Source organism: Astyanax mexicanus, chromosome 21 (assembly GCF_023375975.1).
Source record: "Astyanax mexicanus isolate ESR-SI-001 chromosome 21, AstMex3_surface, whole genome shotgun sequence".
Taxonomy (NCBI): Eukaryota; Metazoa; Chordata; class Actinopteri; order Characiformes; family Acestrorhamphidae; genus Astyanax; species Astyanax mexicanus.
The window spans coordinates 8,107,597-8,131,883 of NC_064428.1; the positions used below are offsets into that span (position 1 = coordinate 8,107,597).

The 24,287-nt window shown below is 37.3% G+C and overlaps 1 protein-coding gene across 6 annotated transcripts in view; it reads left to right on the top strand.

Moving 5' to 3' along the window:
• Positions 1-24,287, top strand: part of LOC111190302 (uncharacterized) — a 492,977-nt gene that overhangs the window by 325,941 nt on the left and 142,749 nt on the right. For all 6 annotated transcript variants that reach the window (XM_049469796.1, XM_049469797.1, XM_049469798.1 and 3 more), the window contains one exon: positions 20,331-20,504. In XM_049469796.1, coding sequence (XP_049325753.1) covers positions 20,331-20,504 — 174 coding nt within the window. The remainder of the gene's footprint in view (positions 1-20,330; positions 20,505-24,287) is intronic.

Sequence of the window (24,287 nt, forward strand, 5' to 3'; positions counted from 1 at the left end):
GAAAAATCACCCCACTCTGCATTGAAGCAGCTTCACCTCTCACAATTTTGAATAATGTTCAGCAGAGCAATAGAGCACTGGGGTGTATTGTACACTAAATACACACATATAGCTGTAAACTGTGTATTGGTGTTTTTAGCAGATTCTGATAGCAATATCGGTTTATAATGGTAAGTTAGTAGTGTGTGGATATTGGGAGCTCATGGCAGTATACTGCTGCTTGTATAAGTTTATGCTGTTAAAACAACTGGGAGCTATGTATAAATAAAAACATGTCTTAAACAGATGATAAATAACTGTTAAATGTTTTTATCATTTACATTGACTCTGTAAATTGATTCTCTAACACTGAGCTGCAGTGGAGAAGGTATTACACAGTTAAAACTATAAATTATCATGAAAACTGTGGATAGTAATTGTCGTAATTTGTTGTCACTGAAGTAGGGCTGAACAATAATTGTGTATTAATATAAATTGCAATAGAAAATATTTATTACCAATAGTGATCTGTTTTACATGCCACTAATCTGAGGATATAATATGCATATAATATCATATGGTAAGACTTACTCGATCTAACCAGAGCAGTACAGTTGAGCTGTGATAAAGTATTAGTGAGTAATGCAGCTCAGAAAAGCAGCTAACCTGCTCCAAGCCTTTAGAGTCCGGTTTTTAGCATCTTTGCTAACCACTCCAACACTCCGGAGGCTGGCTGATAGCATCACCACTAACAACTTTAAGTCTGTTGAGACCAGCTGTTAGCATTGTAGCTAACTGTCTGTACAAGGCTTTCCCTTCTGATCTCTTTACGGGTTGTTTACACCAGAAGAGGAAGGGGGAGGAGTGAATGAAGGATCTCACTCTCTCTCTCACTTTCTTTTTTCCACCTAGTATCCCTCATACACATTTTAGAATAAGAGTCCTCAGGTCAGATAGTATTAATGAGTACAACAATACAAGTTAAATAATGACAACGAATAATAAAGGACATCTAGTTTTATTTTGCTTAGTAATCCTTAAATAAATATACGGTAAAAATATATATATATATATATATATTTAATAATCTCAGTTTAATATTTGAGTAGGCTTGGATCTCCTAAAAAAAAATCTGGCACATCTAACTGTCTAGTGTAAATTGTAATTTTTTGGTAATTGAAGGTACATTAAACAATTGCAGGACTCTGTTGTCAGTTCACTGCATTCAAGCTGAGCAGACACCACCAGCTTCTGTAGCCTGGTAAAGTCAGTGCCTGATTCGTTATTTACATTCATCATTTCCTGCTCCTTTTCCGTAGTACAAAGTTGGACAAAGAAATCATGCGGTGTCTCCTGGTAACTGTGTGAACTCTGTTTTAATTGTTTTTCTGTATCTTATAGATTACCTGGATGTAAACTCATCCTGGCCTCCTATGAAACTCTCTGCACTGCTCTGAAATCAGTAAACTCACCACTGAAAGAACTGGATCTCAGTAACACTGAGCTGCAGGATTCAGAAGTGGAGCTAATCTCTGATGGGCTGAAGAGTTCAAACTGTAAACTGGAGATACTCAGGTGAGATTTCTCTCAGGTGATCTCTGAATATAAGTCAAATGTACCCATTATGAATTAAAGCAAGGTCACCAGTCACTATTTTAAATAATGGTTGGACTCTCAGCAGAGCAAGGGGATATACTGTACATTAAGTATTCACACATATCTCTGTATTTTAATAGTTTTTTCTTTGTCTTGTAGACTATCTGGTTGTAAAATCAACATGGATTCCTATGAAACTTGAGTGAATGTTGGTATTTTTAGATATGCTAGTATATTTTATAGGGCTGTCAATATTAAAGCATTAACGCACACAATTACTTTGGAATTAGTAACGCATCATTTGTTTCCAACAAATTGTTTACGCCACCGTCGTAATTTGCCCCCCGCCCAATGTGCATTTTTTTTTCTGAAGCTGTTTGCTTGTGGTGAGAACTTGATCTGGTCTCAGTCCGACCCAGCTTTCAAATATACTACTTTTTAGTTGAGCTAAACTGTTGATTAGGCACAGTTTAATCTGATAAATTGGCCAGAACAACCATGAATATATACTGCCATAAACAAACGCTGTCTCTGGTACTGCTGTTTACACATGCGGTATATGCAACTTTCACTGCTGTTAGGCACGTGACCCTGTGCTGCACATCCCAGTGAAAACATTTGTTTAAAGCGTAGGGGATCAGAGAAGTTAATCTGCTTGTGTGGTTTATTGGTGCACATTTTGGTGCCTTTTGGTGTGAAACCAAACCAAACAGAGGGAAAAACGCTCCAAATAAACAAACTCATCAACTGATCCGGACCATAAAAACCAACTACACGTGTGAAAACGCTCTTTTACACTCAGCAAATTAAGTTATAATTCAGAAATCCTTACAGCCAAGCTGAGATGTTTACAATAAAGTAAAAACATCTTATATCCAATTTATCATACATTCTTTATTCCAGCGCCTCACGTCAGCTTCATCTCCTTTCAAATCATACATGTGTATATAAAGGGGTTGGAAATTTAAATTAACATCAGACATCATCTGAGCTCCCTGGGAAGATCAGTGGCTGTCCCCAACCATGTTACTTACTGTATCTCTCCTAACACTTTCTCCAGCTCTCAGCAACATTCTGGTGTGTCTTATTGAAATAACAACTTTCTGACAAGTGTTGACTTAAATTTGTGGCAACAGTGGAGAAGTGGCACTGTAACGTAAATGGCTCAGTGCATTAGAAAATACAGCACCAAAAAAACAGCATCTCCATGAAAAACAAGTATCTCCATTTATGTAAATTTTAAATTTTACTACATAATTTGAACAGACAAACTGTCCCTTACACTGTGCCAAGATTTCTTGGTGAATGGACCAATAGAAATTCTTCAAAAATACTTCACCTAAAATAAACCATTTTTACATGGACTTCCATTGAAAGTTTAGATGGTTTTTCTCTCTTCTGTAAAGTTGCTGTTTTGAAGACATTTGTTTTTCATTGGACAGTGACCATATTCACAATATTAGGACCACTTCCTAGTTTCGGTTTTCACTTTTTTTTTCCTTCAGGACCCCACAGAGCAGGTTTTAGTTGTGGTGTATGAGCTGTTAGTGTGTGTTGTGAATTCTCTAATATAGACCTCAGTTTGTAGACAACTGTGTTTGAATGTCGCTGTTCATTTTCTAACACTTTTTAAAGTGATGGAGTTTTCTGAAATCACTCAGTGTCTTATAATTACTGATAACTGTGAGTATGAATTAGATATTCTCTGTTTTTTAATAGTTTGTTTTTGTCTTATAGATTACCTGGCTGTAAACTCACCATGAATTCCTGTGAAACTCTCTGCACTGCTCTGAAATCAGTAAACTCACCACTGAAAGAACTGGATCTCAGTAAGACTGAGCTGCAGGAGTCAGAAGTGGAGCTAATCTCTGATGGGCTGAAGAGTTCAAACTGTAAACTGGAGATACTCAGGTGAGATTTCTGTCAGGTGATCTCTGAATAGAAAAATCAGTACAATTTACCTATCATAGATTGAAGCAGGGTCACCAGTCACGATTATAAATAATTCTCGAGCTCTCCGCAGAGCATGGGGATATATTCTATGTTAAAGACACACACATAGCTCTGTATTTTAATACTTTTTTCTTTGTCTTGTAGACTATTTGGATGTAAAATCAACATGAATTCCTATGAAACTCTCTGCTCTACTCTGAAGTCAATAAAATCAGCAGTGAAGGAACTGGACCTCAGTAACACTGAGCTGCAGGATTCAGGAGTGAAGTTAATCTCTGATGGACTGAAGAAATACTATAAAGTGGAGATACTCAGGTAAGCTTTCTGTTAGGTGATTCCTGAATGGAAAAATTACCCCACTCTGCATTGAAGCAGCTTCACCTCTCACAATTTTGAATAATGTTCAGCAGAGCAATAGAGCACTGGGGTGTATTGTACACTAAATACACACATATAGCTGTAAACTGTGTATTGGTGTTTTTAGCAGATTCTGATAGCAATATCGGTTTATAATGGTAAGTTAGTAGTGTGTGGATATTGGGAGCTCATGGCAGTATACTGGTGCTTGTATAAGTTTATGCTGTTAAAACAACTGGGAGCTATGTATAAATAAAAACATGTCTTAACAGATGATAAATAACTGTTAAATGTTTTTTCATTATTTACATTGACTCTGTAAATTGATTCTCTAACACTGAGCTGCAGTGGAGAAGGTATTACACAGTTAAAACTATAAATTATCATGAAAACTGTGGATAGTAATTGTCGTAATTTGTTGTCACTGAAGTAGGGCTGAACAATAATTGTGTATTAATATAAATTGCAATAGAAAATATTTATCACCAATAGTGATCTGTTTTACATGCCACTAATCTGAGGATATAATATGCATATAATATCATATGGTAAGACTTACTCGATCTAACCAGAGCAGTACAGTTGAGATGTGATAAAGTATTAGTGAGTAATGCAGCTCAGAAAGACAGCTAACCTGCTCCAAGCCTTTAGAGTCCGGTTTTTAGCATCTTTGCTAACCACTCCAACACTCCGGAGGCTGGCTGATAGCATCACCACTAACAACTTTAAGTCTGTTGAGACCAGCTGTTAGCATTGTAGCTAACTGTCTGTACAAGGCTTTCCCTTCTGATCTCTTTACGGGTTGTTTACACCAGAAGAGGAAGGGGAAGGAGTGAATGAAGGATCTCACTCTCTCTCTCACTTTCTTTTTTCCACCTAGTATCCCTCATACACATTTTAGAATAAGAGTCCTCAGGTCAGATAGTATTAATGAGTACAACAATACAAGTTAAATAATGACAACGAATAATAAAGGACATCTAGTTTTATTTTGCTTAGTAATCCTTAAATAAATATACGGTAAAAATATATATATATATTTAATAATCTCAGTTTAATATTTGAGTAGGCTTGGATCTCCTAAAAAAAAAATCTGGCACATCTAACTGTCTAGTGTAAATTGTAATTTTTTGGTAATTGAAGGTACATTAAACAATTGCAGGACTCTGTTGTCAGTTCACTGCATTCAAGCTGAGCAGACACCACCAGCTTCTGTAGCCTGGTAAAGTCAGTGCCTGATTCGTTATTTACATTCATCATTTCCTGCTCCTTTTCCGTAGTACAAAGTTGGACAAAGAAATCATGCGGTGTCTCCTGGTAACTGTGTGAACTCTGTTTTAATTGTTTTTCTGTATCTTATAGATTACCTGGATGTAAACTCATCCTGGCCTCCTATGAAGCTCTCTGCACTGCTCTGAAATCAGTAAACTCACCACTGAAAGAACTGGATCTCAGTAAGACTGAGCTGCAGGAGTCAGAAGTGGAGCTAATCTCTGATGGGCTGAAGAGTTCAAACTGTAAACTGGAGATACTCAGGTGAGATTTCTCTCAGGTGATCTCTGAATATAAGTCAAATGTACCCATTATGAATTAAAGCAAGGTCACCAGTCACTATTTTAAATAATGGTTGGACTCTCAGCAGAGCAAGGGGATATACTGTACATTAAGTATTCACACATATCTCTGTATTTTAATAGTTTTTTCTTTGTCTTGTAGACTATCTGGTTGTAAAATCAACATGGATTCCTATGAAACTTGAGTGAATGTTGGTATTTTTAGATATGCTAGTATATTTTATAGGGCTGTCAATATTAAAGCATTAACGCACACAATTACTTTGGAATTAGTAACGCATCATTTGTTTCCAACAAATTAATTACGCCACCGTCGTAATTTGCCCCCCGCCCAATGTGCATTTTTTTTCTGAAGCTGTTTGCTTGTGGTGAGAACTTGATCTGGTCTCAGTCCGACCCAGCTTTCAAATATACTACTTTTTAGTTGAGCTAAACTGTTGATTAGGCACAGTTTAATCTGATAAATTGGCCAGAACAACCATGAATATATACTGCCATAAACAAACGCTGTCTCTGGTACTGCTGTTTACACATGCGGTATATGCAACTTTCACTGCTGTTAGGCACGTGACCCTGTGCTGCACATCCCAGTGAAAACATTTGTTTAAAGCGTAGGGGATCAGAGAAGTTAATCTGCTTGTGTGGTTTATTGGTGCACATTTTGGTGCCTTTTGGTGTGAAACCAAACCAAACAGAGGGAAAAACGCTCCAAATAAACAAACTCATCAACTGATCCGGACCATAAAAACCAACTACACGTGTGAAAACGCTCTTTTACACTCAGCAAATTAAGTTATAATTCAGAAATCCTTACAGCCAAGCTGAGATGTTTACAATAAAGTAAAAACATCTTATATCCAATTTATCATACATTCTTTATTCCAGCGCCTCACGTCAGCTTCATCTCCTTTCAAATCATACATGTATATAAAGGGGTTGGAAATTTAAATTAACATCAGACATCATCTGAGCTCCCTGGGAAGATCAGTGGCTGTCCCCAACCATGTTACTTACTGTATCTCTCCTAACACTTTCTCCAGCTCTCAGCAACATTCTGGTGTGTCTTATTGAAATAACAACTTTCTGACAAGTGTTGACTTAAATTTGTGGCAACAGTGGAGAAGTGGCACTGTAACGTAAATGGCTCAGTGCATTAGAAAATACAGCACCAAAAAAACAGCATCTCCATGAAAAACAAGTATCTCCATTTATGTAAATTTTAAATTTTACTACATAATTTGAACAGACAAACTGTCCCTTACACTGTGCCAAGATTTCTTGGTGAATGGACCAATAGAAATTCTTCAAAAATACTTCACCTAAAATAAACCATTTTTACATGGACTTCCATTGAAAGTTTAGATGTTTTTTCTCTCTCCTGTAAAGTTGCTGTTTTGAAGACATTTGTTTTTCATTGGACAGTAACCATATTCACAATATTAGGACCACTTCCTAGTTTCGGTTTTCACTTTTTTTTTTTCCTTCAGGACCTCACAGAGCAGGTTTTAGTTGTGGTGTATCAGCTGTTAGTGTGTGTTGTGACTCTAATATAGACCTCAGTTTGTAGACAACTGTGTTTGAATGTCGCTGTCCATTTTCTAACACTTTTTAAAGTGATGGAGTTTTCTGAAATCACTCAGTGTCTTATAATTACTGATAACTGTGAGTATGAATTAGATATTCTCTGTTTTTTAATAGTTTGTTTTTGTCTTATAGATTACCTGGCTGTAAACTCACCATGAATTCCTGTGAAACTCTCTGCACTGCTCTGAAATCAGTAAACTCACCACTGAAAGAACTGGATCTCAGTAAGACTGAGCTGCAGGAGTCAGAAGTGGAGCTAATCTCTGATGGGCTCAAGAGTTCAAACTGTAAACTGGAGATACTCAGGTGAGATTTCTGTCAGGTGATCTCTGAATAGAAAAATCAGTACAATTTACCTATCATAGATTGAAGCAGGGTCACCAGTCACGATTATAAATAATTCTCGAGCTCTCCGCAGAGCATGGGGATATATTCTATGTTAAAGACACACACATAGCTCTGTATTTTAATACTTTTTTCTTTGTCTTGTAGACTATTTGGATGTAAAATCAACATGAATTCCTATGAAACTCTCTGCTCTACTCTGAAGTCAATAAAATCAGCAGTGAAGGAACTGGACCTCAATAACACTGAGCTGCAGGATTCAGGAGTGAAGTTAATCTCTGATGGACAGAAGAAATACTATAAAGTGGAGATACTCAGGTAAGCTTTCTGTTAGGTGATTCCTGAATGGAAAAATCACCCCACTCTGCATTGAAGCAGCTTCACCTCTCACAATTTTGAATAATGTTCAGCAGAGCAATAGAGCACTGGGGTGTATTGTACACTAAATACACACATATAGCTGTAAACTGTGTATTGGTGTTTTTAGCAGATTCTGATAGCAATATTGGTTTATAATGGTAAGTTAATAGTGTGTGGATATTGGGAGCTCATGGCAGTATACTGGTGCTTGTATAAGTTTATGCTGTTAAAACAACTGGGAGCTATGTATAAATAAAAACATGTCTTAACAGATGATAAATAACTGTTAAATGTTTTTTCATTATTTACATTGACTCTGTAAATTGATTCTCTAACACTGAGCTGCAGTGGAGAAGGTATTACACAGTTAAAACTATAAATTATCATGAAAACTGTGGATAGTAATTGTCGTAATTTGTTGTCACTGAAGTAGGGCTGAACAATAATTGTGTATTAATATAAATTGCAATAGAAAATATTTATCACCAATAGTGATCTGTTTTACATGCCACTAATCTGAGGATATAATATGCATATAATATCATATGGTAAGACTTACTCGATCTAACCAGAGCAGTACAGTTGAGCTGTGATAAAGTATTAGTGAGTAATGCAGCTCAGAAAAACAGCTAACCTGCTCCAAGCCTTTAGAGTCCGGTTTTTAGCATCTTTGCTAACCACTCCAACACTCCGGAGGCTGGCTGATAGCATCACCACTAACAACTTTAAGTCTGTTGAGACCAGCTGTTAGCATTGTAGCTAACTGTCTGTACAAGGCTTTCCCTTCTGATCTCTTTACGGGTTGTTTACACCAGAAGAGGAAGGGGAAGGAGTGAATGAAGGATCTCACTCTCTCTCTCACTTTCTTTTTTCCACCTAGTATCCCTCATACACATTTTAGAATAAGAGTCCTCAGGTCAGATAGTATTAATGAGTACAACCATACAAGTTAAATAATGACAACGAATAATAAAGGACATCTAGTTTTATTTTGCTTAGTAATCCTTAAATAAATATACGGTAAAAATATATATATATATTTAATAATCTCAGTTTAATATTTGAGTAGGCTTGGATCTCCTAAAAAAAAAATCTGGCACATCTAACTGTCTAGTGTAAATTGTAATTTTTTGGTAATTGAAGGTACATTAAACAATTGCAGGACTCTGTTGTCAGTTCACTGCATTCAAGCTGAGCAGACACCACCAGCTTCTGTAGCCTGGTAAAGTCAGTGCCTGATTCGTTATTTACATTCATCATTTCCTGCTCCTTTTCCGTAGTACAAAGTTGGACAAAGAAATCATGCGGTGTCTCCTGGTAACTGTGTGAACTCTGTTTTAATTGTTTTTCTGTATCTTATAGATTACCTGGATGTAAACTCATCCTGGCCTCCTATGAAACTCTCTGCACTGCTCTGAAATCAGTAAACTCACCACTGAAAGAACTGGATCTCAGTAACACTGAGCTGCAGGAGTCAGAAGTGGAGCTAATCTCTGATGGGCTGAAGAGTTCAAACTGTAAAATGGAGATACTCAGGTGAGATTTGTGTCAGGTGAATTCTGAATAGAAGTCAAATGTACCCATTATGAATTAAAGCAAGGTCACCAGTCACTATTTTAAATAATGGTTGGACTCTCAGCAGAGCAAGGGGATATACTGTACATTAAGTATTCACACATATCTCTGTATTTTAATAGTTTTTTCTTTGTCTTGTAGACTATCTGGTTGTAAAATCAACATGGATTCCTATGAAACTTGAGTGAATGTTGGTATTTTTAGATATGCTAGTATATTTTATAGGGCTGTCAATATTAAAGCATTAACGCACACAATTACTTTGGAATTAGTAACGCATCATTTGTTTCCAACAAATTAATTACGCCACCGTCGTAATTTGCCCCCGCCCAATGTGCATTTTTTTTTCTGAAGCTGTTTGCTTGTGGTGAGAACTTGATCTGGTCTCAGTCCGACCCAGCTTTCAAATATACTACTTTTTAGTTGAGCTAAACTGTTGATTAGGCACAGTTCAATCTGATAAATTGGCCAGAACAACCATGAATATATACTGCCATAAACAAACGCTGTCTCTGGTACTGCTGTTTACACATGCGGTATATGCAACTTTCACTGCTGTTAGGCACGTGACCCTGTGCTGCACATCCCAGTGAAAACATTTGTTTAAAGCGTAGGGGATCAGAGAAGTTAATCTGCTTGTGTGGTTTATTGGTGCACATTTTGGTGCCTTTTGGTGTGAAACCAAACCAAACAGAGGGAAAAACGCTCCAAATAAACAAACTCATCAACTGATCCGGACCATAAAAACCAACTACACGTGTGAAAACGCTCTTTTACACTCAGCAAATTAAGTTATAATTCAGAAATCCTTACAGCCAAGCTGAGATGTTTACAATAAAGTAAAAACATCTTATATCCAATTTATCATACATTCTTTATTCCAGCGCCTCACGTCAGCTTCATCTCCTTTCAAATCATACATGTATATAAAGGGGTTGGAAATTTAAATTAACATCAGACATCATCTGAGCTCCCTGGGAAGATCAGTGGCTGTCCCCAACCATGTTACTTACTGTATCTCTCCTAACACTTTCTCCAGCTCTCAGCAACATTCTGGTGTGTCTTATTGAAATAACAACTTTCTGACAAGTGTTGACTTAAATTTGTGGCAACAGTGGAGAAGTGGCACTGTAACGTAAATGGCTCAGTGCATTAGAAAATACAGCACCAAAAAAACAGCATCTCCATGAAAAACAAGTATCTCCATTTATGTAAATTTTAAATTTTACTACATAATTTGAACAGACAAACTGTCCCTTACACTGTGCCAAGATTTCTTGGTGAATGGACCAATAGAAATTCTTCAAAAATACTTCACCTAAAATAAACCATTTTTACATGGACTTCCATTGAAAGTTTAGATGTTTTTTCTCTCTTCTGTAAAGTTGCTGTTTTGAAGACATTTGTTTTTCATTGGACAGTAACCATATTCACAATATTAGGACCACTTCCTAGTTTCTGTTTTCACTTTTTTTTTCCTTCAGGACCCCACAGATCAGGTTTTAGTTGTGGTGTATGAGCTGTTAGTGTGTGTTGTGAATTCTCTAATATAGACCTCAGTTTGTAGACAACTGTGTTTGAATGTCGCTGTCCATTTTCTAACACTTTTTAAAGTGATGGAGTTTTCTGAAATAACTCAGTGTCTTATAATTACTGATAACTGTGAGTATGAATTAGATATTCTCTGTTTTTTAATAGTTTGTTTTTGTCTTATAGATTACCTGGCTGTAAACTCACCATGAATTCCTGTGAAACTCTCTGCACTGCTCTGAAATCAGTAAACTCACCACTGAAAGAACTGGATCTCAGTAAGACTGAGCTGCAGGAGTCAGAAGTGGAGCTAATCTCTGATGGGCTCAAGAGTTCAAACTGTAAACTGGAGATACTCAGGTGAGATTTCTGTCAGGTGATCTCTGAATAGAAAAATCAGTACAATTTACCTATCATAGATTGAAGCAGGGTCACCAGTCACGATTATAAATAATTCTCGAGCTCTCCGCAGAGCATGGGGATATATTCTATGTTAAAGACACACACATAGCTCTGTATTTTAATACTTTTTTCTTTGTCTTGTAGACTATTTGGATGTAAAATCAACATGAATTCCTATGAAACTCTCTGCTCTACTCTGAAGTCAATAAAATCAGCAGTGAAGGAACTGGACCTCAGTAACACTGAGCTGCAGGATTCAGGAGTGAAGTTAATCTCTGATGGACTGAAGAAATACTATAAAGTGGAGATACTCAGGTAAGCTTTCTGTTAGGTGATTCCTGAATGGAAAAATTACCCCACTCTGCATTGAAGCAGCTTCACCTCTCACAATTTTGAATAATGTTCAGCAGAGCAATAGAGCACTGGGGTGTATTGTACACTAAATACACACATATAGCTGTAAACTGTGTATTGGTGTTTTTAGCAGATTCTGATAGCAATATCGGTTTATAATGGTAAGTTAGTAGTGTGTGGATATTGGGAGCTCATGGCAGTATACTGGTGCTTGTATAAGTTTATGCTGTTAAAACAACTGGGAGCTATGTATAAATAAAAACATGTCTGAAACAGATGATAAATAACTGTTAAATGTTTTTATCATTTACATTGACTCTGTAAATTGATTCTCTAACACTGAGCTGCAGTGGAGAAGGTATTACACAGTTAAAACTATAAATTATCATGAAAACTGTGGATAGTAATTGTCGTAATTTGTTGTCACTGAAGTAGGGCTGAACAATAATTGTGTATTAATATAAATTGCAATAGAAAATATTTATCACCAATAGTGATCTGTTTTACATGCCACTAATCTGAGGATATAATATGCATATAATATCATATGGTAAGACTTACTCGATCTAACCAGAGCAGTACAGTTGAGATGTGATAAAGTATTAGTGAGTAATGCAGCTCAGAAAAGCAGCTAACCTGCTCCAAGCCTTTAGAGTCCGGTTTTTAGCATCTTTGCTAACCACTCCAACACTCCGGAGGCTGGCTGATAGCATCACCACTAACAACTTTAAGTCTGTTGAGACCAGCTGTTAGCATTGTAGCTAACTGTCTGTGCAAGGCTTTCCCTTCTGATCTCTTTACGGGTTGTTTACACCAGAAGAGGAAGGGGGAGGAGTGAATGAAGGATCTCACTCTCTCTCTCACTTTCTTTTTTCCACCTAGTATCCCTCATACACATTTTAGAATAAGAGTCCTCAGGTCAGATAGTATTAATGAGTACAACCATACAAGTTAAATAATGACAACGAATAATAAAGGACATCTAGTTTTATTTTGCTTAGTAATCCTTAAATAAATATACGGTAAAAATATATATATATATTTAATAATCTCAGTTTAATATTTGAGTAGGCTTGGATCTCCTAAAAAAAAAATCTGGCACATCTAACTGTCTAGTGTAAATTGTAATTTTTTGGTAATTGAAGGTACATTAAACAATTGCAGGACTCTGTTGTCAGTTCACTGCATTCAAGCTGAGCAGACACCACCAGCTTCTGTAGCCTGGTAAAGTCAGTGCCTGATTCGTTATTTACATTCATCATTTCCTGCTCCTTTTCCGTAGTACAAAGTTGGACAAAGAAATCATGCGGTGTCTCCTGGTAACTGTGTGAACTCTGTTTTAATTGTTTTTCTGTATCTTATAGATTACCTGGATGTAAACTCATCCTGGCCTCCTATGAAACTCTCTGCACTGCTCTGAAATCAGTAAACTCACCACTGAAAGAACTGGATCTCAGTAAGACTGAGCTGCAGGAGTCAGAAGTGGAGCTAATCTCTGATGGGCTGAAGAGTTCAAACTGTAAACTGGAGATACTCAGGTGAGATTTCTCTCAGGTGATCTCTGAATATAAGTCAAATGTACCCATTATGAATTAAAGCAAGGTCACCAGTCACTATTTTAAATAATGGTTGGACTCTCAGCAGAGCAAGGGGATATACTGTACATTAAGTATTCACACATATCTCTGTATTTTAATAGTTTTTTCTTTGTCTTGTAGACTATCTGGTTGTAAAATCAACATGGATTCCTATGAAACTTGAGTGAATGTTGGTATTTTTAGATATGCTAGTATATTTTATAGGGCTGTCAATATTAAAGCATTAACGCACACAATTATTTTGGAATTAGTAACGCATCATTTGTTTCCAACAAATTAATTACGCCACCGTCGTAATTTGCCCCCCGCCCAATGTGCATTTTTTTTTCTGAAGCTGTTTGCTTGTGGTGAGAACTTGATCTGGTCTCAGTCCGACCCAGCTATCAAATATACTACTTTTTAGTTGAGCTAAACTGTTGATTAGGTACAGTTTAATCTGATAAATTGGCCAGAACAACCATGAATATATATTTCCATAAACAAACGCTGTCTCTGGTACTGCTGTTTACACATGCGGTATATGCAACGTTTACTGCTGTTAGGCACGTGACCCTGTGCTGCACGTCCCAGTGAAAACATTTGTTTAAAGCGTAGGGGATCAGAGAAGTTAATCTGCTTGTGTGGTTTATTGGTGCACATTTTGGTGCCTTTTGGTTTACGCTTGTGTGAAACCAAACCAAACAGAGGGAAAAACGCTCCAAATAAACAAACTCATCAACTGATCCGGACCATAAAAACCAACTACACGTGTGAAAACGCTCTTTTACACTCAGCAAATTAAGTTATAATTCAGAAATCCTTACAGCCAAGCTGAGATGTTTACAATAAAGTAAAAACATCTTATATCCAATTTATCATACATTCTTTATTCCAGCGCCTCACGTCAGCTTCATCTCCTTTCAAATCATACATGTATATAAAGGGGTTGGAAATTTAAATTAAATACCGTGTTAGATACACATCTGGATCGTTCATCTTCCGTTAAAATTACACCATCAAGCCCAAGTTTACACAAAAAAAAACTTACGAAAAACTCTAATTTAGTTCATGTTTGGAGGGTTTTTAACCCTAAGACGGGTATTTAATTAGAATTCAGTCCGGTCCAGTTGGTGAAAATTTCGAGCCATCGCCAGTGTTAACTTGTGTTATGATTCAGTGCTATAACCTGTTTATATATATACACATAAAATGTATGATACATCTGACCCATGAGGTTGTTTGAACTATGATGAAAAAATATATATAAAAATAATAAAATTTCTCCCCTGTCTCTCTGTCGCGCTCGGCATGTCTTTAGTTTCCGCCCGTTCTCGGTTTTCCGCCAGTTCTCGGGCTCCCTATCTCTTTATAAAGGTGTTTTTTCCTGGCCGCGTCCCAATTCACTAGCTGGGGCAGTGGTCTACACAGATCTGATTGGCACACACACGTGATTGGTCTGTGCGTTTACTGTGCCGCAAAACACTGCAGCGTCGCAATGCGTTTTTTGTGCCTCCTCCCACTATTTTCTATGGAGAGCGCCGGCAGTAGGGCAAACGAGGTGAAGCAAGCAGCAGAAAGTTTAAATATTACACACACCACAGGCTGAATTACAGAGTGAGAAAACAGAGGAGCGGCTGATTACAGCTTTTTTTAGGCTTTTTTTGTGCTTTAAGATCCCCTTTGTAAGATAACAGAGACGGAGGACCAGCTGGTCCTGAACTGGATGTTTTAGCAGGGTTCACCGGGCGATAAAAAAAGAACAGCGTCTCGTTCATTCACAGCACTGAACTACAACTCTACATACTTTTGCTTGTGGCAGATAAACTGCTTGCTCTTTCAGGCGACACGCCCCAAAGCAGTGAGAGAAAGGTGGAGAAAGCAATTGGGAGCGATGCCGCGTCGCTACAGTGTGAACAAGAAAAGTTACGCCGCTTTAAAGGAACACTGTCAAAATTAAATCCTTCTCTGTAGTTTATCGGTTTGGGTCCGCATTGGACAACGTCTGGGTCGGGACCCGGACCGCGGTCCGCCTATTAGTGACCCCTGCCATAAGAGTACAGCATATTCTGTTCACGATGTATATTCACGAATTGACTACTTTAGTAATTAGTAATATGAAATATCATAAAAAAAATTTATCAGATCATAGCCCTGTTTCTTTGACCCTAAATTTGAATGATTTGGAACAACCAAATTGAGTATGGAGACTGGATCCCCAGTTGCTGAAAGATCCAGAATTTTGCAAAATCGTATGTTCACAAATTATTTTTTTCTTTGAAATGAATGACAAACCTGGTACCTCTCCATCCATCTTTTGGGACTCAATGAAGGCCTACCTTAGAGGATGTATTATATCTTTCCAGTCAACAAAAAGAAAAAATCGCAGAGCTGAGGTATTGGAGTTGGAATGTCAGAAAAGACAAGTCCAGAATTAGACAAATCCAACATAGTCAACCCCTGTGTGGAGACCTATAAGAACATTTAGCTTTACGTTTTAAATATATAACCAGCTAATGTCAGAGAGAGTTATCAAAAGTGTTTTGTGTACTTGACAACAGTAATTTGAATTTGGTAAAAAAAAAAAAAAAACTCATAAACTCCTGGCTAGGCAACTTGGAAAAGATGGAAAGTGACCGTACAATTTATAGGGTCAAGGCAGAATGTGGTGAACATATTACTCCGATATTAAACAGAGATTTAAACGGTTTTACGAATATCTTTACTCCTATCTTTACTCCTCTGGGGCAGAGGATCTAGATACTCATAAATTCTTACAGAACTGTGAACTGCCAACTCTAACTCAGGAGGACCAAGATTCCCTTAATGCAGACCCATCAGTTCAAGTGATACAAGAGTCTATTAAAGCGCTAAACAAAGGTAAAGGCCCAGGCCCAGATGGCTATCCAAGTGAGTTTTACTCAATATTTATTTACATTCTTGCTCCTTATTTACTTAAGATGTATTTATAAGCGAAGGAAAATGGCTTATCTCCCACACTCCATAATTACGGTGCTCCCTAAAAAAGGAAAATATGCTACTGAGGTGAGTAGCTATAGACCAATTTCGCTCCTGAATTATGATAAAAGATATATTAACTAAAACCCTGGCAATTAGGCTTAATCAGTTAATAGGCCAAATTGTTAGTTCCAAACAGACAGGATTCATCCCAAATAGATACTCTTTTTATAATCTGCAGCGCCTTTTTAATATAATCTATTCCCTATGCGGTGATAAGGATGATTTTAGTTGTTATCTCTTTGGATGCAGAAAAGGCCTTTGCTCAGTTAGAGTGGTCATACTTTTTTGCAGTTTAAAATAAATTTAAATTGGGTGATGAATTTGAATCCTGGATAAGGATCCTGTATCATAACCCATCGGCTAAAATAATCACTAATAAAAAATTGTCTTCCCTAATTCATCTACACAGAGGCACGAGACAGGGGAGTGCTCTCTCACCCATGTTGTTTTCTTTGGCTCTAGAACCTCTAGCCCAGGCCATTTGTTGTAATACTAATGTTCAGGGTTATGGAATGATATCCTTCTCTTCGTTTTGCAATCCACAGTCTTCAATTCCGGTTATTCTCGAACTAACTTAAAATTTTGGTCAGTTTTCTGGCTACAGAATAAATTGGTCTAAAAGCGAACTGATGCCAATCAGATTAAACAGTATCTCAGATGTTTAACGCTTCCCTTTTAAGATAACGTTGAAAAGATTTACATACTTGGGGATAGTCATCACGAAACATTATAAATCTCTATTTAAAGCTAACTTTCTCCCTCTCTTGATCAAATTACAAGGTAACATTCAATTTTGGAAATCTCAATGGTTGACAAGGTATTCTTGCCACAAATGCTCTATTTATTTCAGAATATTCCTATCTTTCTCCCAAAGGCTTTTTAAGGGTCTGGACTCAATTATCCTTCCATTCATATGGGATTATAAAGTTAATTGTATCAACAAAAAACAATTTTGTAAATCAAAGGTTCAGGGTGAGTTGGCCCTCCCCACTTGCTTGTTTTATCACTCTGCTTGTGTTCTTCGATTTATCAGTATATGGTTAGAACACACATATGTACATCCTAAGTGGATCGCAATAGAGAGACAAGATTGCTTCCCCTATGACATTATCTGCTCACTCAGAAGAAAAACTGAAACTGCTGTAAAACTGTAAAAATTCCCAAACCCTAAAACTTGACAATTTCCAGAGTGATTCTGCTATATTACTTTCTATTTGTGCTTTTTTACATTTATTACTTCTTGTCCCCTTTCCATGATCCAAAGTGTTCCTCCTATTTTGAGCACATTTTGAAGTTGGAGTGAGGTGGAGTTTTCTGAAATCTGTGAGTGTGAATTTGATATTCTCTGTGTTTTAATTCTGTTTGTTTTTGTCATTTAGATTACCTGGTTGTAAACTCGTCGTGGATTCCTGTGAAACTCTCTGCTCAGCTCTGAAATCAGTAAACTCACCACTGAAAGAACTGGATCTCAGTAACACTAAGCTGCAGGATTCAGAAGTGAAGCTAATCTCTGATGGACTGAGGAGTTCAAACTGTAATCTGGAGATACTCAGGTGAGCTTTCTGTCAGGTGATTTCTGAATGGAAAGATCAGTATCATTTACTCATTCTGGACTGAAGAAGTGTTGTTTTTTTTAAACTGCTTGGGGTTTCAGCAGAGGACAGTGATGTGCTTTTTAAATTTATTTAGAATTAAAAAATATTTTAGTAGTGTCCGATCTCCGGACTGTCTCCTATAAATTCTTTGTCATTTTTTGGGTGAAATAAAAATGCATCAAGCTATCAAAACCTCCTGGAAAATGGATCTAGCCCTGTAGAGAAAAAAAAAATCGGCCCTGGCATTTTTGGTTTAGACCGGCCCCTCATAATTAGCGGAGCACAACCAACTTGTAATTTTTATATGTGGGGTTACAGAGAAACATAATGTATCAACATGTTAAATATAAGAAGTTTTGTTTTGTCTGTTGTTAACTCCACCATTTTTGTCTGCTCTGCGTAATTCAATTGATCGTATATCATTTTTATTGAACTGATCATTTATCATTTTTAAAATCTTTTATTTCACTTGTTTTAGTGCTTTTTAAAACACAGCATAGAGGCTTCAAACTCAAACTATGCAGCCTTTTAACACAGCTTTAACCTAAATATCTAAAATAAAATGATGTAGCCTAAAATATACACTTGCTGCTCATCTAACACTTCCCAGTCTTGATCGTTTGCTACTTTATCAGCCTTTGCTCATTATTTTCATGTAATAGAGCTAACGTTACCTCCATCACTTCAAAGTCCCTGTGTTGTCCTGACTTTACTAACGTTACTACCTGCTTACACATTCCTGCTCAGTCTGTCCCTCGGTTTCTCCGTCACAAGCCTGCATCTCCCTGTCTGCTGCCTCTGTCTTCTTCTACGGAGGACAGAGCGGAGGCTACAGCAGCGAACATGTCTGTGATTTTTGCACATTTTGTAGCAGCTACAGAGAATTTCTTTGTGCGTAACTTCTCCGCACAACTATTTTTGCAGCTTCTGTTTCTCTACACTGCCTCTCCTTTAATATACGCGCTCAACACTGAACGTAGTGGGAGTTCAGTGGACCACGTGGAGAGAGGGTGGGGCTGCTTTCGTCCTATATCCTGATTGGTCCAGTCCACTGTCTATTTTGAAGATGAGCCAATGGGCCGCCCCCTCTAAATTGTGGGCCAGTCTCTTAGAAAAAGAAAAAAAAATCCAACAGCATCGGCCCCTGAGGACTGTCAGCCCACCGTGCAAACACCCGATTATCAGTCCAGCCCTGACTGTATTTAAATCACGCAGAAAGGGCAGAACACCATTAGCTTCTGTAGCTTGACAACGTCAATGCATGGTTACGTACACCACAGTCAGTGGCTTTTATACTGTTTATATCAATATCAGAATTATATTGTATTGACCGAGTTAAAGAATGTATTGTGACAGATTTTGGCCTTATTATCTAGTCCTACTCCCAAACATACCAATTGAGTGAATGTTGTTATTTTTAGATGTGGTAGTATATTTTAATCTTATGTACAAGACATTTAGTGTGTTGAAATATTATCAGATTTTACCAGCGGAGGACAGGGTTGTGCTTTACACTAAACACACATACCTTTAATCAGTGTATATTAGCAGTAAAATTACACAATTAAACTGGAATATATTTAAAAATAAACCAGATATTGATATTTTTGGCAGTGTAGGCAGGTGCCAAGTCCTGCTGGAAAATAAAATCTGAATCTCCATAAAGCTCAATCCTGGTATACACTGTGCTGACTTTGGAATTAATACACTATGTTACCAAAATTATCCGCTCACCCATCCAAGTCATTGAAGTAATGGTTTTCAATCACTTCCATGGCCACATGTGTATAAAACCAAGCACCTATGAATGTATACTGCCTCCACAAACATTAGTGAAAGAATGGGTAACTTCTGACTTTATTTTCTACTGAAGATTTGTTCCTTTTATTTCAGAGCGGAGTTTGCCGCTAGCAAAACACACAAACAGCCAGCATAATTTCTCTCATATCTACATTGCAATAATACTTTTATTATTCAGTCCCGTATGTTATTTTATTTTTACATGAAGTTATCCACCCCATTTGCTAATCCATGAGCAGTATCTGAGTAAAATAATGTAGCTATTTTTGTTATGTAAAAGGTTTTTGCTGGGTTATAAACCTCTAGTATACAAATAAAGCCTAGTGTAGTGCAGTGTAGTGGTTGGTATTGGTAGCTTTAGTGAAAACATATCAAACTAGAATATTGGACCACTCGTGAAGACATTTCCATCATATTTGAAAGATACATCTGACTAAAACAGAGAAGACAACTCACTCCGATTACTGAAACAGATCTACTAGACAGATCTATCTCTGATTACTGATTACATCTGTAGCTGAATATAGTAGCAGTTTACTGAAGCTCACTAAAATCACTGTATGGGAGACTTCTGTTTCTTACTCCAACTACTTTATTGCAATTAAAATATGAAAGAAGTGTCATTTTAGTTACATCACCCAATAACATTGCTGATTTCTTTTTATTTCTTTAAGACATTTCACTTTTAGTATTTTGTAAGAGATACTGACTTTCTTTCTCTTTTCTTTCAGACTGGCTTTATGTAATCTTGGAGAACAGTCTTGTGAGTATTTGGGATCCGTTTTACAGTCAGAAAACTCCTCCCTGAAAGAGCTGGACCTCACTAACAATGACCTTCAGGATTCAGGAGTCGAGCTGCTCTCTGCTGGGTTGAAGAGTTCACACTGTAAACTGGAGATTCTCAGGTGATAGTTCTGTGAAACTATTCCATAATCATTTATAAATTTGTAACCAATTTTTTTCCAGAATTATCTGTTTTTCATGATCTTAATGGCAACTGAATTACAGAATCGATTAGATTCTGGTTCACAAGCTCCAAAATCCAATTTCTGATTCGATTCAACATTTTTACAATTACTGTTTACAGACATGAAAAAGATTTTCAACTAATGTTAATAGCTAATAGACAACTAATGTTCTAATTTGTACAAGGAACATTACAGTTGTTTACAGTTGGTAGTGCGATTATTGGACCTGGACGTCTTGCTGTGATAAATGACCATGAACCATGGATTCCTCTGTCTACCAAAAAGTCCTGAAGGAGAACATCCGGTCGTCTGTTCTTGACCTCTGAAATTAACCTCAGAATGACTGAAGAAAAATAAAGTGAAGACTTTGGAGTGACCATTACAAAGTCATGAATCCTATTGAGAGGCACCTTAAAAAGGTGGTTTATACTGTAAAAAATCTGTGGTGAAATTACAACAATTATGTAATTGTGGAGTCAAAATTTCACAGCTCTGTGAAAGACTCATTGCAAGTTACTGCAAAGCTTGATTTCAGTTATTGGTGCTAAAAGTGGGCCAACCAGTTAACCAGAAGTAAAATATTTTATTAATTGTGTGAGGTAGGTGTGTTGTATTTAGAGTTTTGAAAAAGTGAATAAAATACTGGTAAATGGTAATCTGAGACTATAATTCCTCTAGCAGGCTTTAGTAACTCTTGAGTTAAGAAAAAAAAGTTAACGTTAGCTTTTCTTAAACTACGGAAAGACTTTAAACTGCTGGTCTGCAGCTGGCTCTCTGACTCTGCAAATGGATGAGGTTGACACACACAAAAAAAATAAGGATCCAAATGTAAATTCTATGAAATGCCTGTAAAGAGCTCTCAGAACTACAGTTGGGAAAAGGCACCCTTCAAAATGGACAGACCTGGAGTAGCTCACAGAAGACGAATGGTCCTAAACCAGGAGAAATGTGTACCTATTATAAAAAAAAATGTTTTATGTCCATTTGGGATATTATATTATATATATATTTTTAAAAATATAAATTAACTAATTTCTGAAAGAAGAGCAGGGTATCAGATTTTTGTCCTCGACTGACAATTGTTGCTTTAATTGGATGAGATACTGCATTAGGGACAGTCCTGTAGGCAGTGCAGCATCCAGGTGGCTGAGCAGTTCTGAGTGTTTGGTGGTGTTTTACTCTGTTTAGATCTATCACTTTGTCTCTTTCTCTCCTCTCTGCAGATTGTCTGGATGTTTGGTCACAGAGGAAGGATGTTCTTCTCTGGCTTCAGCTCTAAATTTAAATCCATCACACCTGAAAGAACTGGATCTGACCTACAACCACCCAGGAGAGTCAGGAGTGAATCTGCTCTCTGCTCGACTGGAGGATCCACACTGCAGCCTGGAGACTCTCAGGTATGTTCCGCTTTGTTGATTATTTTAAACGACTGTAATCTGTAGTCATCTGCTGTTACTGTACTTAATAAAGCTTTACAGATTATAGATCACATTTAATAAAGCATCTGCTCTGCTGTAATAGCATATATACCAATACATTATAGTACATAATATCTGTGGTTCACATTTATGTTCTGTTACTGTTTTAATTTGAGTAAAAATATGAATCATCTGGAAGACCCTAATGATTTGTTTAAGAACCTAAATAAAATAAAAATTAATTAAATCAATAAATAAATATAAAAAAAATTATTGGTTTAAACGGTTGGCTTTTAGTAAATTTACTTGATTAGAAAATATTTAAAAATATGTGTTACAGCACGTGACCCCATCTATCTGGCATCCACTATCAGGTCTTATTTAAACCCTTTCCATAAACCTTCTTCCCAGTGTTTAACTTTACTCACAAGATAACACCTCACAACTTATACAGGTGTGGGCATTCCTCAACTGTCACATGAAGGAACACTTCATATACAGTTTGCGTACTTCTGTCTGCTGTGGATTATAGCTGATCTACCCTGATGGAGATCACGAAGTTTACAAACATTGCAGAAACGCTATTTAGGTTTCACCGATGTGGTAATTCTAGCCCAGTGATGATATCCATTATCACACCTTCATATATCTGCCAATGCCAATATACACATTTACAACTTACAGAGAGACTAGAGACCCTGGTATAACTTTAACTTTATTTTAAAATAATATAATGAATATATAACTAATGAAAAAAATAATCACTAGCTTAAATCAATGGACTTTAAAGTAGCGAGGTCAGAGTCGAGCAGTTGTAGTAGTGCGGTCCATGTCTCTTGGTCCTTTTCCGGCATTCAATAGGTAGGTAACAAATCTGTTCCCCATATAAAGAAAAGATCTGATTTGTATCCGGTTCACACAGGAAACATGATGATATATCCCATCTGTCTGTACTGGTTTAATATTTCCCAATAACACTGCAGTGAAGGTCATGCTGGGAGTAACAGTGGGCAGATCACAGAGCTGAGTAGCCACTGATCTGGACCCGTTATCCTAAAAGCTTTGTAGATTAAGATCATCTTTTAAAGAGGACATGAAACACTTCAAGTATTTAGTATAATTCACAAGATGTATTTTCACTCTAACAAATCTGATAAGTTTAACAGTTGTCAGTGAAGCGGAATTAAAATAATGAGCAATCTAAATGTCATTTTTTAAGTAAGGGCAGCGCCATCTTGTCCCAGCGCTGAAAGTGACGTCACGAGGTTGGTTCTCGAATGCCTCACTACTATAATCTATGAGTCTACCGTAAATTAATTCCTCAATAGATAATAAAATCCAAACCAAAACTCAATGCAGAGCGGGGGGGCACTTTTGTATTGCCCCTGGGTGTAGTAATACTGGGAGTAGTGAAATTTAATAGCGTGAGGAATGAGAAATATTTACTTTCACTTTCATACCTCGCCTCTGACAGCTGTTCTTCAGCGGGGACTCGCAGCGCTGAAGCGTGAGAATCCTCCGGTTAGCTGCAATGCTAGGGGTTAGGAGCGAGCACTTTCTAGACCAGGACTATGTGAAGGAGAGGGGTTTGACTCTGATCAGCTGGAATGTACAGACTGTCCGACTGAGTGTAACGTTACTATGAGAGCAGCAGCTGTGAGCCGCACGGAACCAGCCAAACAACGCGCTCACCCAGCAGAGCAGCGAGAGGTACCGTTACCGAAAGTCAATTTAAAGATAACATAGCTAGCGTTAGCTACTTATCTAGCTATCTCACCATAGCTAGCCAACGCTAACTAACTAACGCTAACTAGATGAAGCTACCCAGTAAACTTTCTAACTTCTAAACTGAACGGTTTATCAACCAAACAGCGCCTGGGTGTTTCAATATCCACTTAAATCATGTTTGTTTCATTCAGTCTTAATGGACTTTACATGTTAAATAGCTAAATGTATATAAACTAGCTGGTTAACGGGATGGCAGTACCTGCTGTTGATGGGCTGCAGGGTTTCTGCACGGCTCCACGTAGAGAGAGAATAAACACTCCCAAAACGTCTCTCTCTCAGAAAAGCATCTGAAAAGTCCTGCTCAGGTTTATACAGGAAAGATCTCTGAGTAAATGCTCCATGTTAGCCTAGTTCAGCTTCGTCTTCATCCATAATCTCCACAAACAAGAAGCACTTTTCCTCTAGCTATATGCCTGGGATCTTAAACCAACCAACCTCGTGACGTCACCAGTGCTGCACGGGCAACATGGCGGCGCCCTAGCTCAAACGTAACAAACATAAATATATTATAATT